Source organism: Stigmatopora argus, chromosome 1, assembly GCF_051989625.1.
Source record: "Stigmatopora argus isolate UIUO_Sarg chromosome 1, RoL_Sarg_1.0, whole genome shotgun sequence".
In the NCBI taxonomy this organism is placed as follows: domain Eukaryota; kingdom Metazoa; phylum Chordata; class Actinopteri; order Syngnathiformes; family Syngnathidae; genus Stigmatopora; species Stigmatopora argus.
Genome location: NC_135387.1, coordinates 3,898,666 through 3,917,667, shown reverse-complemented (window position 1 = coordinate 3,917,667; position 19,002 = coordinate 3,898,666). Strand labels below are relative to the sequence as shown.

Genomic DNA, 19,002 nt, shown 5'->3' with positions numbered 1-19,002 from the left:
TGACCAGCTTATTCAGCCTGTTCCTGTCCCTCTCCGTGCTCCCGCATCCCCAACAGACCACTGCATAAAACACTGTAGATGCCACCACAGTGTCGTAAAAAGTCCTCAGCAGTGTCCTGCACACTCCAAAGGACCGTAGTCTCCTCAGTAGGTAGAGGCGGCTCTGGTCCCCTTTTATACAGGGCATCTATGTTTGTGGACCAGTCTAGTTTGTTGTTGAGGTGAACACCCAGGTACTTAAAATTCTCTATGATTTCAATGTCTGTACCCTGGATGTTCGCCTGAGTGGTCTGTTGAGGATCCCTCCGGAAATCGATGACCATTTCCTTTGTCTTACTGGTGTTGATGTAGAGGTGGTTTTCCCTACACCAATCAACAAAGGCTGTGATGACCCCTGTACTCTAGGTCGTTCCTGTCCATCACTCATCCAACAACAGCGGTGTCGTCAGAGAACTTCTGGAGGTGGCAGGTGTCTGTATCATGTTTGAAGTCTGATGTGTAGAGGGAGAAGAGGAGTGGGGAGAGCACTGTGCCTTGTGGGGCCCCCGTGCTGCAAGTTACCACATCAGACGTACAGTCCTGGAGTCTCACATATTGTGGTCTTTCAGTGAGGAAGTCGATGATCCATGCGGCTAGGTGGTTCCTTACTCCAGCCTCTTCCAGTTTCCCTCTCAGTAGAACCGGCTGAATGGTGTTGAACGCACTGGAGAGGTAAAAAAACATCATTCTCACCATGCTTCCCGTGTTCTCCAGGTGTGAAAGAGACCTGTGCATCAGGTAGGTGGTAGCATCTTCCACACCAATGCCTGGAAGACAGGCAAACTGCAGAGGGTCCAGCTCTGCATTCATCAGGGGGCTGAGGTGATTGAGGATGATTCTCTCCAATGTCTTGATCAGGTGAGAGGTTAATGCTACCGGCCTGACGTGGTTTGGCTCCCTGGGGTTTGCAGTCTTTGGAACTGGGACCACACAGGAAGTTTTCCACAAGGTGGGGACCTTCTGCAGACAGAGGCTGAGGTTGAAAATATCCAGAATCACTTTGCCAAGCTGATCCGCACAGTCTTTCAGCAGTCTGGAGCTGAGGCCGTCTGGACCGGTAGCCTTCCTTGCCTCGAACACTATATGACTAAGGTATGCATTTATGATGTGATAAATTGAGTTATTTTGGTCATTGGTTGTCTTAGCCTAAATGTTTTGACCAGTTGCTACTTAAACGTTTTTTTAAACACAAACTTTATTTTTAATTCTGATTCTCTGCTTAACACATGAAAGTTGGCCCTTTGATTTTTTTCCTGAAACTGAGCAAAAGTTCACAAAAGAGACCCAAACAAAATACATAAAATGTGTTTATTTTGTCCAAGTCACAATTTACTTAGCATTGTAAATCTTATTTCAATACAAAGCATTCTTTACAGTGTCAGGCAGGAATTGTTTCATTTTATACACCGTTTGTAGTGTGGCGGAAAGAGGTGTGTTATCACACTAGTGTGGTGGATAAGCAGTTAGATTTAGTGCAGTTATTGCATTACAAAGCAACTATCCCCAAAAAGAAGTAGTGCAATTTTTTTCTATTTTTCTTTCTACTCACAATAACAAGGAAGTTTAGAAGGCATAAGGCTTTTCATTTCTCAATGTCAGGCTTAGTATTGCATACAGAATAAGACATAGGACACTGATGATAACTCTGTAAAAATTGTGCTTCATAAATCAACTTCAACTGCTTCATCGGTTGTTTAATCATTGGTCCACTCTAAAGTAACGAAAATAGCTAATTGTAGAGCTAAGACATGCAGGACATCATTCATCAATTTGATCTGAAGATCACTTTCAGTGAAGAAATTTCAAAGTGCGTCGAGTAAATGAGTTCCCAGCTCACCCTGAATTTGTGGGATAGTAAATTTGAGTGCTGCTAGTGGTAGGTGAAGAAAAAACAGCCCAGAGACGTCTATCACTATCACAAGACAACGGGCAAAAATCAGAAACGGTGCAATACCCAAATACTTAACATTAAAAAGAATCAAAATTCATGCAGTGCTTGCATAGATTTTTTTTTGTCTTTTTTCTCTCAATCATGCGTTTTTCTTCTTCTTCAAAATATACACAAAACAGGAGATGCGTGACATAGAAGCGAGTAATTCCTTCAATCAGATGATATTGACCCTGTTAGATGGTCACTACTCACCACGTGGTTGTCTAGAGGAGCTGAGGGACAACCTGAGGGTCTTTCGTGGTAAAACCGCAGTACACAAATGGGCGGAATGACAAAACCTGGGGATGCTACAATTAGGAATGTGCTACAATCAGACGAATGTTTGCTTCAGAGACACCCTGAGGCATGCAAACATATATTCTCGGAGTTTTGCCCCCAAGCACCATGTCCTTCATGTGTTGACTTAAACAACAGGACTGGGCACCAACATTCCCTTTTGTTTTGCTTACATTCACTCTGCCCGTCATCTTTTTACGTAGGTGTGGGTGAGTGTGCAGTAGGAGACCGAAAGAGATGCGCTGGTGGTGACAGAAATGTACGGAGCCCCCGGGCGTCAGGGTACACCAAAACATTTTTCATTACTAATCTGTATCCACAGTGAATCTGTACCCCCAGTTTAGTAAACTGTACCCACAATTCAGTACTCTGTCCCCACAGATTAGTAATCTGGATAGAGATTACCTATGAAAATTACCGCTGCCGCGTGCGTATAAACCACACCTTTAAAATTGCTTTAAAAATATTGAATTTTACAATTTCTCGCATATAAGCCGCCCCCGATTCACAACTTTCACCTCCATATTCATGGTTTTAATAGGAAGTACAAATGTGTTACTTTTAAGGGAAAATCTTTAGAAAACTCATCGCACGTGGTATTTCTGAGCTACTGTATGAATCAAAAGCACATTATTAGGGTCAATATCATAAGGAAGTCAGTAATTCATCCAACAATGGTTTTCTTACTGCAAAACAGAAAATAACCAACAAATAGTAAATGTTAATCTGCCGACATCTACTGGTAAAAAACAGTATAGCAACGCTGTAAATCCATACCCTTGATTCAGTCATCATTTTCTTAGTTACAAATACGGCTTATATGCGAGAAAATACGGTACGTATATATTTTTTCTAACCTGACACCCGGACGGCTGCATAGAAATGTAACTTCAACTGCAGTGTCATAATTTCACTGTATGCAATACGACAACACCTAAATCAGTGGTTCTCAAATATTTTACAGCAAAAGCTTTCTGAGTAGCACCATCGGGACTGAATATAATTTGTTTTTGAAAATGTGTTCCAAATTTGCTGCCATACATATATCTGATGTTTGATAGTACATTGCATATAACATTTGATTTTTAACCACCAAACCTGTTTTAGGTAGTGTGACAAATATTTCAAGCATTCACAAGGTTAAATTGTTTGTTCTGAGGTCTTCAATATTCTTTTGATAGGTTTTTCATTAACAATGTGTTAAATGTTAGTCTGTTGAATGCCAGGTATTGGCAAAAAAAAGGTGGAAAAGGCAAATCACATCAATGTACACAAAAGTGGGGGTGGTGGAGAGTTATGTACTTAATAACACAATATAGGACAATTTTTCTTCATTGAAAAAAACAAACAAACCTAATACAATTTATTATTCATCTTCCATTGCCCTTAGCCACATCAGGTTCACGGATGTGCTGGAGCCTATCCCAGCCAACTACAGGCAGCAAACAGGGCTGAATTGGTTCCTAACCAATTGTAGGGTATACGCAACAGACAGCTATTCACGCTCATAACCACATCGCCGAGTGGGAATTGAATCCAGACTGCCCACACTGAAGTCAGGCTGAAAAACCACTGTCACAGGGTCCCATTATTTATTATAGGATTTAAATTACTCTTTATATTGATATGTATTTATTAGCAGCGTAGGTTATATTGAATGAATGCATGTACAGTAATACCTTGAGATACGAGTGCCCCAACATACGAGAAATTTGAGATAAGAGTAAAATTCCGAGCAAATATTTGCCTTGAGATACGAGACAAATTTTGAGATACGAGCATACGAGACAGCCAGATGGCCGAGACGAGAGAGGCTGCTTATGATAACAGCGCACTGTCTTTCTCGACGCATCTCCCTCGTGTAACGATATCTACGACCATTGCCCGGAGCGTTGAATTTTTTCTGTGCTTTTTTTTGCGTTGGTCAGTGTAGAATTAAGGTAAAAACAATGGGTCCAAAGCAAGCAGGTGCAATAGGGAGACAAAAGCAAACAACCCTAGATAGGTTCCTTTTAAAAACTCCAACTAAATGTGAAGGTGGAAGCGAGGCAAAAAGAGCCAAGCCGGAAGAAGAAAAGTAAAAAAATTCAAACAAAATTAGAATTAAGTTTAGTGTAAAGTAAGATTAAAATTTGTTTTTAAATGTGTCTGTATCGCGATCTTAGTTCATTTAAGTTAAATTGATGTCATCTCTAATCTCATTTTCTAAACCGCTTTATCCTCATTAGGGTTGCGGGGGTGCTGGAGCCTATCCAAACTGATTTCGGGCCAGGGTGGGGGACAACCTGAATCGGTGGCCAGCCGCTCGTAGTTGAATTTATGTTTATGTTATGTTTCGAGCGCCACGCGAAAAGTCTCTCTCTCTCTCTCTCTCGCTCTCTCTCTCTCTGCCCACTGTACTGAAAAATGTCTCAATTCAATAATTATAATCGGACATAGGTCTTGTCATCATCGTTGACTCGACAAAAGCTTAATTGTCATACCCAGCTGCGTATGACGAAATTGGTAATTTTAGTATTGAACATCATAACCACTAGTTATTTGTTACTTACTCTGTTAATAGATGGAGAATTACAACCAATAAAAATGTTTTTCCATTGTAACATCCTGTTTTTTGGTGTTTTTTTCAGAGGGTGGGAAAGATTAATTTGTATTTAGTTAATTTCTATGGGAAAAGTTGAAAGTCGATATACGAGCTCGGTCCTGGAAAGCATTAAGCTCGTATCTCAAGGTATTACTGTTGAAGTTAATAACATCTTGATAAAAATCTGATACAAATACAATTAATAAAAATAGTATTCAACTCTGGTTATGACCGATAATGTCACTCTAAAGTTTTTTTCTTTTGAATGGGTGTAGTGTAGTTAAGTGGTATTATACTTTGTTGTTCCTAATTTCTATGAAAATAAACATGACTATAACATTCAATGCAAATTGTTTGTAGTTTAAGTTGAATATACAACTTAATTGTACTTCATATATGCAATGGTTTGAATACAATTTTAAAAATCGTCTGAACATGTAATTCAGTCAATTCTTATGTAAAACCGGTGGCACTTGCATCACTCTTTGAGAACCACTGGCCTATGTTTAAAAAAAAAATGTAACAGTAGAAGCGTGTACATTATCTGAAACAAGCGACCAAATCAAGAAGGAATTTGACCAAACTAAGTGTACATTCAGTATTTACAATATGCAAAAGCATGTGAAAATATTCCACTAGTGGATTCAAGAGTAAACATTCCTACTGTACAGTACAATTGAGCCATTAAGATCATTCAACTTCTGTTCTGGCATTAATGTGCAAAAAAATTCAAAATAATCACACTATTACATGCATCAATAAAGATACCTAAACATGTTCCGCTTTAAGGCCAGTTTACTGTATATGGAGACATCCTACAATGGAGAAACATAGGCAAAGCAGAAGTTTGCCATTGCACAGTAGCCCTGCTAACAATCTGATGTCCCCCTCTGTGAAGATACTGTGTACGGAGGACCAAAGCTGCTAAAATGAAAAATGAATGCATACATAAAAAAGGGTGAAAATAAAAATGACTATATATACAAAAATAAGATGAATAAATTAAAAATAAAAACACGAAAAATCAAAATGAATATTGATACAAAAATAAATACAACCCAAAAATGAAAATTAACTGTGGAAATAGAAAAATATATTTAAATGGATTAAAATATAAGCTGGCCGCCCGGTGGCGCGAGTGGTTAACACGTTGGGTTTACAGCTGTGGGCTCCTGGGTTCAAATCCAGGTCACGTCCACCTGTGTGGAGTTTGCATGTTCTCCCTGCGTGGGTTTCCTCCAGGTACATTCCAAAAACATGCACGGTAGGCCGATTGGACACTCTAAATTGCCCCTAGGTATGGGTGTGAGTGTGCATGGTTGTCCGTCTCCTTGTGCCCTGCGATCGGCTGGCCACCGATTCAGGGTGTTCCCCGCCTCTAGCCCGGAGGCATCTGGGATAGTCTCCAGAACCCCCCGCAACCCTAATGAGGCTAAAGCGATTCAGAAAATGAGATGAGATGAGAATAGATAAGCAAATAAAAGCACTTTTCTCTCATATTGATTTCATTATCACGCTGAATATGCAAGACGTTTTTCAAATCAGGTGAATAATATTAAATGTCCGGCAACCCGGTGGTCGAGAGGCTAGCACGTCGGCCCCACAGTTCTGAGATCGTGGGTTCAATTTCAGGTCCGAATTTTCCTGTGGGGAGTTCCCATGTTCTCCCTGGGCTTACATGGGTTTTCTGCAGGTACTCCAGTTTCGTCCCACATTCCAAAAACATGCAGGGTAGGCTGGTTGAACACTCTAAATTGCCAATAACTCTGAGTGTGAGCAAAGTTGGGTGGGATAGGTTCCATGGAACTGAATTCAAATTTTATATGAACAATGAATCACATTTCTTTTTGCATGTTCACAATGACAATGAAATGAATATGAAACAAATCAATTGATGATTGAACTTTAAATCTCTCTCTCTCTATATCAGTGGTCTCAAACCGGTCTTCAAAGGGCCGCAGTGGGTGCAGGTTTTCATTCCAACTCAACAAGAGGATAATTTTTGCAAGTGTAATCAGTTAATCAGTTGATTGCAGCCAGGTGCTACTTATTTTAGAAGACACCTGATTGGTTAAAATGTCGGCACTGGATCGATTGGAACAAAAAACAGGACCCACTGCGGCCCTCGACGGAATCGGTTTGAGACACCTGCTTTCTCTCTATATATTTATTTATTTTTGTATTTATTTCCACATTTCCTTTTTGAATCTTATTTTTGTTTTTATAGTCGCTTTTAGTTTCACTTTTATTTGTATCTTGATTTCTTTTGAACTTTGGCAGCTTTAGTCCTCCATAAAGCAATGCTCTAAAAAGAGACCTTGGCTCGTGGATTGGTCAGTAGGTGTCTCGAGGCCAAGGGCGGCTGTGCAGGCGGTTCTTCCTCTGGTTGTGACCCTGCTGGGCTTCACTTTGAAGCAGCCTGTCCTGCGACTCGTGGCTGTTGGCGTTGTGGCCGTCGCCGTGCCCGCAGTGGGCGGGGTAAACACCCCGGCACGTGCGGCCGTGGCAGGGAGAGGTGTACTCCTCCTCTTCCTCGTCTTCTTCTCTGCCCCGCTGACCCAAGCTGCCCCTCTGGCTGTGAGACAGGGAGTCGCTGGCCTCGTCCGATGGCATGAGACTGTCCTGCTCCAAGGGGGAGAGGGCCTCTTCGCCCGGCTCTTTTTCCTCCTCTTCTTCGTCTTGCTCCCCAGCTTCCAAGCCCGCTGCCTCACTACTCTGTGGAAAAGTAGCATGATGATATGGAGCCGTTCTCAACAAGTGGCTTCACACTTCTTGTTCGTGACAGCTGTCGTGTTTGGTGGATGAAAACAAAAATAGGGCGACAAAAGAATGCAAACACCGTGTGAAGAAGGACTTATAGCCACTTTGGCTGCTTCAAGAGAACACGTCTAGACTATTGATGTCCCTGACGCCATGGCGTTATGTCAAATCTGGCCCAATCACGCCGTTCCCTGAGGATCAGAATCAATTTATTTGTTTTTATTTTGGAGTAGGAAAACATTCAAATTTTACTTGCCACAGAATTTCCCTTTATGTTTATGTAAAAGAATTAATTAATTTGTTCGCAACTTTATTTTCAGCGGGAAATGTAAGTACAAAAAAGGACAGACATATACCGTGGTACCTCGACATACGAGTGCCCCGAGATACGAGCAATTTGAGATACGAGTAAAATTTCGGACAAATATTTATCTTGAGATACGAGACAATTTTTGATATACGAGTATACAGCGGACGCGAGAGGCTGCTCATAAGAACATCATGGGCACTGTCTCTCTGGTCGCAACTCCCTCGTGTAATCTCTCTACGAGCACTGGGCGGAGCGTTGCATTTTTTTCAGTGTTTTTTTCCCGTTAGTCAGTGCGAATGGCGTATATACTACTTCTCGTTGGCAAGTGGTTGTGCGTTATTTTATTGTAAGGACATTTTTGTGCATCATTTTGGGAGTATTTTGAAGGGAAGACAAAAGCAAACAACCCTCGATAGGTTGCATCTGAAAGTCAGGGTGGAGGCGGAGCAAATAGAGCCAACCCGGGAGAAGAAAGGTATCACATTTTAAAACAAAATTAGAATTAAGTTTAGTGTAAGGTTAGATCAAAATTATTTTTGAGTGTCTCTGCATCGTAATCCAAGTTCATTTAAAGTTGTTCATGTTATGTTACGAGCGCGTTGCCGTGCAAAAGTCTTCCCCCCTCTCTCTGTCCGTCTCTTTCTCCCCTCCGCGAAATCTGTCTAATTTTAGTACTATTAAACACATTTAAGTACTATTAAACCACTAGTTATTTGTTACTTTGTTCAAGGATGGCGAATTATAACAAATAAAGTTTTTTCAATCCAATATCCTGTTTTGGTTTTTTTTTCAGAGGGTTCGAACAAATTAATTTGTTTTTAGTTCATTTCTATGGGAAACGTTCATTTGAGTTACGAGTAAATCGTCATACGAGCTCAGTCCCGGAACGAATTACGAACATGAAATATGATGATTTTAAAAAGTATTTTTGTTGTTCTGTAGATGGAGATGGAGCATGGGGAGGGTCGACCTTTTCAGAATGAATATATATAGTGTATATATATACACAGTATATATGATATATTTTTCTTTTTGAGTGTTTTAACTTTAAACTTTACTATGAAAAGTAAAGAATAAAACCTGCAGAAACTTTTTTTATAAATTTGCCTTCAAACCAAAAGTTGCTGTGCAATATGAAATAAATAAAATAATCGACTGAAGACATAATCACCATTGGCAAGCAGACTAATTTCAAACTAAAAAAAGACTAAATTTATGTCACAAATGGCCATTTACAAAAAAATAAAATAAAAAAGTTGGATTAACGTAATTCATTTTAACCCAAGATAACAAGTTTTAGATTTTTGCAACGTTTGCAGAACATTTACATAAAATGGGGAACCACCTTGATATCAAGTAAGAAAAATATAACAGGCTTTCTTCAAATGAGGACAGTGGGTTAAGGACATTTTCGATAAGGCTGCTCTTTGCGCACAGGTATTTAAAAAAAGAAAGAAAACGGCAGGAAGAATTCACTTGGATCTTTTAGTGGGTGGGCTCGTTGTTGTCCTGCATCTCATAATCACTTATTTTGGCCGTGTTATTGTCCTTTTGCGTCAATTCCTAACATGCTAAAACACATTTCCTCATAATCTTCTTCTCCTGAGCGTTTGTCTGAAACTAGCGTTCATCTCGCAACAGCACACCCATTCTCCGTGGTGGTCGGGTGGTGTAATTGCAGTTTAAAATTATCAAATTTTAAAAGTTATAAATATTTTTGTTGACAAAAATTATTTCACGATAATTTGCGTTATTGTTATATTGCCCAGCTCAACGTTAGATTAATCAGGTATCGATTCACAAAATGTTTTGTCCAAATAACAAAAAATAAGGTCAAGACATGAAGTTAGCTAACTTTAGCTAATGGAACAGCTATACTTAAATGTTATAGCGATGACACACTACTAAGATATAATATTCAATAATAACCAGAAGTTTCATATCTAGTTTTATTAATGCCCTTGCCTTCACTAAAACAATTCAGACAAGTTCGCTAGTTAGCTTCTGGCCTTAGCTTAATCTTATTTTAAGGGAATACGTAGGAAATAAATTTTGGACATTTAGCTGGAAGTGATGTCGTACGTCCATATTGTTTAATCCAGTTGTTTATTTTGCCTTTGGAAGTTACAGAACCGCATTTCTACTAATAAACTCATAGGGTCCTTCCTGTTCGATTTAGATATTCTACTAGCACATTGTTTCACCATTTTGGACATTGGTATGATCATTTTTGTCTACCATTGTAAAGTTTTATGGCAGTTGACGATCTCAAAACCACCAAATGAATCAATTAGATAATGGGGGATCTGAGAGTTTGACGAATCATGCTTGCTAAACAACGTGGGTAGGATGTTTGATTGGTTAATTTGGGGGGTGGACTTTGTGAAATGTCAAGGGCAACATTAGTTTTGGTGGCCAGCAGGGGGGCAATAATGGATAAAAACAACTTTTTTAAGTGTTGAATGTAATATTTCTTTTTAGTAAAGTAAGCCCATTTTGATTAGGTGTTTGCACAGTTTTGTCTGTGCGTACAGACATTGTTACAACAGATTAAATGCCAAAGGAAAGAGTGGAGATGAAGGGAATGAAGGGCTACTATGAAATACTAAGTGTTAGTGTACAGTACACAAACTGCATTTTGGTCTTATCACTATTATTGTGAAACAAGAAGTACACACATAGTGTCATATGCCACTGCGAGGGGAGGCGCATTTACGAGGCATGCGTGGAAACGGCTCAACAGACAAGGAGGAGCAATGAGGAGATTCTGCCAAATGACACGCTGATTTGGTCATTTTTGGCTCCATGTGCCGTTCATTGCGGTGAATTCAGTGTTGATTCAGCTCAGACTGCCAACTCAAGAAGGAGGAGGAGGGATGTGGCGCACGAATAAAACAGTGTCGTCCCCATGTTTGGCTCAGGTGTTACAAGTGTGTATGGAAAAACCCTACTACTCACCAAAGGTTGCCATCATTCAATTAATTCCTGCATTTCAGAAAATGTTAAGCATGGATGAGCGAGAGGACACACAAGCGGAGACAATTAAATCCAAAACACAAGAGTGATAATAAAAAGAGGTTGAAAAACAGCTAAAACGGAACACCAGAGACCAGGAGACGAGATCAGGGCAGCTCACCTGGAGACTGGAGATGGCGGACGGAGGGCTCATAAGGGTCTGCTCTAAAAGAGGATTAAGTGGGGTGGTGCCTGGGAGATGAGTGGCCCGCCAGTATATCTCCAGGTATTCTGCCAAATGCTCACAAGCATCCTCCAGCTGGTTTTCATCCAAAATAACATCAAACAAATCCTGAAGGCAAAAGAAGACAATCTGGAAAATGCAGCAAACAATTCAAACAGGACATTTTGGCATATGTACCCCCCACCCCAAAATAAAAAAATAAAAAATAAAATAAAATTAAAAAAATATGTGAGTGCATGGTTGTGGGATAGGGTCCAGCACCCCCACCACCCTAATGAGAATAAAGCGGTTCAGAAAATGAGATGAGATATACACACGTATTTTCTCACATATTGACCGCTTCTGCTTATAAGCCGTACCCTTAAAACTGCCTTAAAATCGTTGAATTTTATAATTTCTTTCATATAAGATGCTCCCTGATTCCCAATTTTCACCTCCATATTCATGGTTTAAATAGGGAGTACAAATGTGTTACTTTGAAAATGGATGTTTGGCAATTTGACGTATGTCGGTATTCGCCTTTTTTTTATCCGATCGGCCGATATGAAGAAATCCATTTGAAACTGTGTTATTTTGGCTCAGATGGAGTGCTTATTTTCTTTCTCTGCTGCCTGCTGTGTCCTGCTCAATTCGCAGCCACACCTATCATAAACGACCTCTCACTGCTGCTCGTTAAGGGATCTTTTATCTTGAACATATTAAGGGTGGCCCGGTGGGGCGAGTGGTTAGCGTGTCGGCCTCACAGCTCTGGGGTCCTGGGTTCAAATCCAGGTCACGTCCACCTGTGTGGAGTTTGCATGTTCTCCCTGCATGGGTTTCCTCCGGGTACATTCCAAAAACATGCATGGTAGGCTGATTGGACATTCTAAATTGCCCCGAGGTATGGGTGTGAGTGTGCATGGTCGTCGGTCTCCTTGTGCCCTGTGATCGGCTGGCCACCGATTCAGGGTGTCCCCCTTCTCTGGCCCGGAGTCAGCTGGGATAGGCTCCAGCACTCCCCGCAACCTTAAAGTTCCAGTTCAGCTAGCCGACTATGAACGCCTGTTCATAACACCTGTGTGGAGTTTCCATGTTCTTGCATGGGTTTCCTCAGGGTAATCTGCCCATAATGGCATATACAGTAATCCCTTCAATATCGCGGATAATGTAGACCAGACATGGTCACGATCATCGAGAAACCAGGAAATATGATCACCCCTATTATTACTACCATATTAGATGTTTTTGCGCCTATACAGAAATACAAATACAGAAGTTAAATTATCAAGAAGTGTATTTATTAAATATTACAGCTATAAGCATATTAAAAGACTAATGAATTAATATCTAAATATAATCTATATATAAAAAAATTGAAAATACTTAAAGTACTGTACTCACAGTGAAAATAGTTCCTTTCTGCTTGTTATAAATAAAAAAACTGGTTAATTAATGAGTTTGAGTCCAAGTATTTGAAGGGGAGCCCTTTCAGCGAGGTACAGCTTTGCGTTCAGAATGAAACAGTTTGTGAAGGCTTTCATGATCCAGGCCTTCTGGTTGCTCATCCTGTAAACAGGCAGCAAAGCTTTGTTCTTAGTTGTATTAGGTTCATTTTGGGTTCTTGTGGCTAAGTCTGGTCTACATTATCCGCGATATTCAGGGGATTACTGTACTCGCCTGACTAAGCGCGGTATCGAAATGTCAGGTAGCAAAACGACTTAAAAGCACCATTGTCTGTTATAAACGAATCAGTCAAAACATTTGCTCTTTTTTTTAAAGCATGAAGACGGTCAAACTTGTTGATTCAGGCCGGCTTTTCCATGAAGCCAGCCAGCAGCATCTCACACATTCGATCCGTGTGAATCCAGGCATTTTCAGTTCATTTATGAATAAGAATGCCCAGGAAGGCATCCTCTTCCCAAAAACTTGTCGCTGCCTGTTCCGGCCGAGGCCGGGTTGCAGGGCAGAGCTCGCTCCCCACCGGCCGACCGGCTGGAAAATTAAACCTCCACTTTGCTCCTCTGCGCCATATAGCCGTCAATTAGCCGTGGAGGGAGTTCTATTTTCATATAGGTGCAACGACATCAGCCCAGTGCCCGGACTCATATGGAACCTCAACTTCCATGTTTCTCCTTCCTGTGTGTGGCTCCATTTTTTTTACCTAGGTCTACAATGTCTTGTGTGTCTGTCTTGCTAATGCAACCAAGGAAATTTCCCAAATATGGGATGAAAGTACTAATCTAATCTAGATTAGAATAGAACTTTATTTCATCCCGTATTCGGGAAATTTCCTTGGTTGCAGTAGCAAGACAGTAGCAAGCACAGACACAGAAGACATTGAAGACCTAGGTAAAAAACTGGAGCTACACACAGGAAGTCCACAAGGTGAGGGCCTTCTGCAGACTGAGACTGAGGTTAAATATCCATAATCACTCTTTCAAGATGATCTGGACAGTGCCCTCCGTGGTCTGGAGGTGATCATCTTCCATGCCTAGATCCTCCGAAGCTGTCCTATCACCTGATAAGCAGCATTGGAGAGGCCGGTGGGGGGGGGGGGCTTCAAAGCACACAACTCTCCCGTTGCAGCCCAGCAAGCACCGACAGCTTCTCCATCTGACCGGGGAGAGATCTCACGCTCCCATAACAATAATGGAATGCTCGGTCTAGAGCAGGGGTCCCCAAACTTTTTCCTGTGAGGGCCACATAACTTTTCCCTTCTCTGATGGGGGGCCGGTGTCAGTTTGTAACAGGAAAAAGTGTGACGATCGTAGGGGAGCTTAAAAAAATTATTGTTTTCGGGAAAGCCACACATAACCAAATAACCCTTTCCAGGTTCTTTACAGAAAAAAAGTCAGGAAACAAATAATAACACTATTAATGAAATAAATAATAACTAAATAACCCTCTATGAGTTCTTCACAGAAAAAAACAGGAAATAAATAACACTATTTATGAAATAAATAATAACTAAATAACTCTCTCTGGGTTCTTCATAGAAAAAAAGCCATGGAACATATAATAAAAATAAAAATGAGCAGTTGCACTGTGTCTTGCACATCCGTGCTTTCATCCAGTGCTAATGAAAAAAAAGTCAAATTCTTTCGTCTTCTGCTGCAGCTGGGCATATACATTACGGTATACATTACGGCTCTGTGGTATATGAACAGATGTTTGGTTGGTGATCTGCCTCCTACTAGCTGACTGAGGAAAGGTAAGTGGAAGACAGTGAGAGGTAAGCGAGAGGTAAGCGACCTGTATCCTCAACAGCGGAATGACAAATTACAAGTCCGTAACTTACACTTATTAGGTCTTTTGCCGATTAAACGTAGCTTATGGAGAAGCACCATCAATTTCGTCACACGCAGTTTCTGCGTGTGATGACAAGTAGGCTTTTGTGTTGTGATAATGACGACAGGGCCTATGTCCGATTATTATTATATTATTACTCCCAATTTCTTCAACGCGTCTGGTGCTTGTACTCGCCGACAGACTTACGGCATTAAATGCATCTTTCTTCTCGGGACACACCTCCTCTGCGACAGCATCCATACATTTCTTAACAAACTCTCCGTCAGTGAAAGGCTTACCGCTGCTTGCTATCAGTTTAGCAACCCGAAAGCTGGCCCGAACGGATGCCTGGTTCAGCTGAGCTTGGCGTACAAATGTATTCTGCTGAGATAGTAGTCCACTTTTTAGCTTTGAGAGTTTGTCTGCTCGTATTTGGCCTTGCAAGCTATCATACTTGTCTTTGTGACGGGATTCACAGTGTTGGCGAAGATTGTATTCTTTGAATACTCTTGACAGATGTGACAAACAGCCTTTTCTTTGCATTGAACAAAAAAATAATCGTTTGTCAACTGCAGGTTAAATACCCTGCATTCTGAATCAATTTTTCTCTTACCTAACTTTTTCACCATTATTCCGTTCTCTCTTTGACAGGGAAAGCTTATCCAATCCTTAATATCCTAATAATCATCAACATGACCCACGCCAAAGCTAGGATTTTTTTTCTGGAGGCCAAATACGAAAAAAATCCGATAGTGTCTCTGGTATTGTTCAGAGGGCCGGGCCAAATGTGCTGACGGGCCGTATCCGGCCCGCGGGCTGTAGTTTGGTGACCCCTGGTCTAGAGCGTCGCCTCTTCTTCCGGGACTATCGTCCACTGCTCATAGCTGATCCTGCGCGCATAACAGCGGAGGCACGGCTGAACAGCTCCAAAGGCATCCAGGACTATTTGCTGTGTATATTTAATAACTCGGGGTGTTCAAACATTTAGCGGAATTCCTAATTTGCCAATTCCCAAAGGAAACCTTGAGCCATTTCTCTTCCTTCCTTTTTTAAGAATCAATTTAATTGTCATCTCTGTATACATTTCCCGTTGTTGTCCAGGATCATTAAAATCATTTGTTAATTCCTGATTGCTTTCTGCCTTTTAGCATTGCCACCATTCACCTTGACAGGTAAATCAATACATGCATATAATTATGAATGTAATTTAGTTGTCACCAGGTTCTGGATCATTAGGCACATATTTTTCTTTGACATTTTCTGAATGGATAACGATAGACCACTCACAGGGGGGCATTGAGAGAGTTTGTCTGCTGCCATCATCTGTACGTTCAGGTGCTTGCTCTGAGACTTCCCCCTGGATTTGATCAGCCTCTGAAGCACCTAAAAGGGAAGCATTTGTCCACATAGTGTCGCTATTAAAAAGAGAAGGGTCTGTTTCGCCAACTATTCCAGAAAGGGCCGCAGTGAGTGAGGGTTTTCGTTCCAACCTATAAGAGGAAACCTTTCCGCCAATCTGGTATCTTAGAAGTGCAATCAGTGAATTGCAATCAGGTGCTTCTTGTTTCAGTAGAAACCTCATTGGTTAAACTGTTTGTGTTGGATCGGCTGGAACAAAAACTTGCACTCACAGCGGCCCTCGAGGACCAGTTTTCAGACCGCTAGCTCTACAGCCTGCAAGACACGGGCACATCTGGAAATGAGGGCGTCACTATTAGGTGGTCTATTCCTAACTGTATTAAAAACCCTAACCTCGACGACAATTGTGTCAACAAGCAGAAGCTAAAGGAAGCTAGCGAATGCAAACTAATTGGGCAATGATTTTTAAAGGCACTGTCCAGTCAAAGTAAAATTTGATTCATTTGGTCAAAAGTAATGACTGTTGTTAATATGCCTGCCAAATTTGCATGAATAAAAATGAGTACGTATATGCAAAAAAGAATTTAAAAAGCTGTAGGCATGTCCGGCTGATTGTGCTCAAACCACAGCCCTCCCGCGAAAACAGTCAATCAAACTACCAACACTTACTAGTATTGATACAATTTCCATTACCATGTCTTCTCTGTCAACACAATCATGTATGTTTGAACCATACCAGCCATAATACAATTCAGAAGGACAAAAATAGCTGTGTTTCTGAGTATTTCTCTCACTTAGTCTGAAGCGGAATGGTATTTTATCCTTTTAAAAATTCAATCATTCATCATCCATACCACGCATTCTCGCAAGGATTGCTAGAGCTTATCCCAGCTGACAATGGGCACCAGACGAGGGACACCCTGGAGTGGTGGCGAGCCAATCGCAGAGCACAAGGAGACGGACAAGTAATCACACTTACACTCCTACCTAGGAACAATTTAGATTGTCCAACGAGCCTACCATACATGTTTTTGGGATGTGGGAGGAAACTGGAGTATCCGAAGAAAATGCACGTAAGCTCGGGGAGAATATGCAAACTCCACAAAGGAAGTTACGGACCTGAGATCGAACCCTCGAGCTCAGAATTATGAGGCCGATGCGCTAAACACTGGATTTTGTTGCCCTTTTAAAGATTATTAATGAGTTTGATTTATTTAATAAAGGGAGAATACATACTAATGAACATATACATGTAAATATGGAAGATTATAGTCGAAGGCTAATTTCAATCTTTAGTCCCTTGTGCGGGTTAATGTTAAAAACCCAAGATAAAATGCATAAGGCAATAGTAGGAAGGAGAAAAAACAGCACAAAAGGTGAGAATGTAACTTTTGCAATTCCTGTTTTTTATGGTTACGGTGCCCAGACCTTTGCTCTAGTCTAGATACCATACTTTCATGGTTGCGCCACCTGTCTTTTTGCATGCGAAACTGATATCTCTCTCACGCGGCATCTGCATAATGAGCTCCCGGGTTTTGTGAATTTACTCCAAATTCACTTTCTGTATTTTCAGATTTATCCACCCCTACCCCCCAAATTCATGTTTTTGACACAAAGATTACAGGTGGGTGGGCTTCAAGGGAAGTGCGTCCTCAGTGGTCAAGTAGATTACCTGTGACCTGTAGGTTTTTATAGGTTCACTGATTTGTCGTGAACATTACCTTATTAGCCACTTCATTTAGTATGATAGTCACATTTCAGTGAAGTTAGTCCGCTGTCCATAAAACTGCAGATTGCAGAAGGTAGGAAGGCACCGAACTTGACAAGCACATGGTTTTTACAAAAAGTTGAGGCAGACGATATTGCGACAAACAGAACAGGTTCTGGCTATACTAACTCAGAGAATTAGTACAGTGCCACCTTGCTACCTCGCGCTTCAGTTATCGCTGCTTCACTACATTGTGGATTTTTTTCTGGGGAATTTTTATTTTTATTCATTCATCTTCCATACCGCCATCCTCAAAAGGGTGGCGGGGGTTGCTGGAGCCTAACCCAACTGTCTTCGGGCGAAAGGCACACTACACCCTAGACTGGTCGCCAGTCAGTCGTAGAGCACACAGAGAGACAAATGACCCTCCGCACTCCCAATCATACCGCCGCCTGCAGGAATCGAGCCCGAGTCTGCCCGCAACGAAGTCAGGAGAGTGAACCTCTACACCACGAGGCGGCTTCTTTATTTTTCATTTTTTAATTATTTTTTTAAGTTCATAAAAATGTGACAATCCACGCTGAAACTCGCAAGCGGAAGCAACTCCCCTGTCTTCCGCTTGGTACTAGGACTCAGCACTGAAGAATGTAGTTATTTATTTATATAAATAAAAATGTAAAAATCCACGCTGAAACTCAGAACCAGAAGCCACTCTTGCTACTAAGACTCAGCTCTGAACAATTTTTGAATAATAATACATACCGTATTTTCACGCCTATTTGGCGCATCGTTTTTTACGCCGCAGTGTCAGTAACGAGTGCTATTTCTGTATTTTTTGACACACAAAGCACGCACCATTTCATTAGACGCATATATATTATATATGGATTAACATCGATACGCAATAGCGAGCACGCATGGAGTCGCAAATCAAAACAGACGGCGAGCCATCTCACAGCAACGGTTAAAAACCAGATTATGAAAATGAACTCAGAGCTCGCCGTCATTCCCGGAGGCTTGACCAAAGAATTACAGCCGCTGGACATCGGCATCAACCGAGCTTTCAAATCAAAGTTACGAGCGGCGTGGGAGCAGTGGATGATCGCTGGCGAACACAGCACCGGGCTTCTTGCGCTACGATTTGTCAATGGATCGTTGCCGCCTGGGCGAACGTGTCTGCTTGCACGGTTGTTCGAGCTTTTGCCAAAGCCGGCATAATTTCTAAGGAGCCACATGGAAATTACGGTGACTCTGAGAACGGAGAGGGGGGGGGCTATTTGGAAGGCTCGTTCGGGCAATTGTTTAATTCTGACACAGAAGATGAGGAGTTTGAGGGATTTAAAGGTGATGATGACTTGAGTAAATTGTAAAATGTCCAAATAAAGCACTGCCGAACTCAGTTTTGCTTCCGTTGCCTTTTCAAAGCGTGTTTTTAGTGTGTGGGTGTAGCGCCCAAGAACTATATTTCCCAGCAGTCACTGCGCACCGGAACCCGGAAATAAGCTGCTTCCGGTAGCCAGCGCTGTCGCCAGCCACTCGGCGCCCCCGC

General features: G+C 41.4%; 1 protein-coding gene across 3 annotated transcripts in view; it reads right to left on the bottom strand.

Moving 5' to 3' along the window:
- Window positions 1-1,332: 1,332 nt before the first annotated feature.
- The window catches only part of cacnb3a (calcium channel, voltage-dependent, beta 3a), a 50,915-nt gene continuing 33,245 nt past the window's right edge, over window positions 1,333-19,002 (bottom strand). For 2 of the 3 annotated variants that reach the window (XM_077616244.1, XM_077616173.1), the window contains 3 exons: window positions 15,674-15,769; window positions 11,057-11,227; window positions 1,333-7,565 (listed from right to left, as the gene is read on the bottom strand). In XM_077616244.1, the coding sequence (XP_077472370.1) occupies window positions 7,185-7,565; window positions 11,057-11,227; window positions 15,674-15,769 (648 nt within the window). In that variant the 3' untranslated portion in view covers window positions 1,333-7,184. Of the gene's footprint in view, window positions 7,566-10,878; window positions 11,228-15,673; window positions 15,770-19,002 lie in introns of all 3 variants that reach the window. The other variant, XM_077616326.1, reaches the window with a different exon arrangement.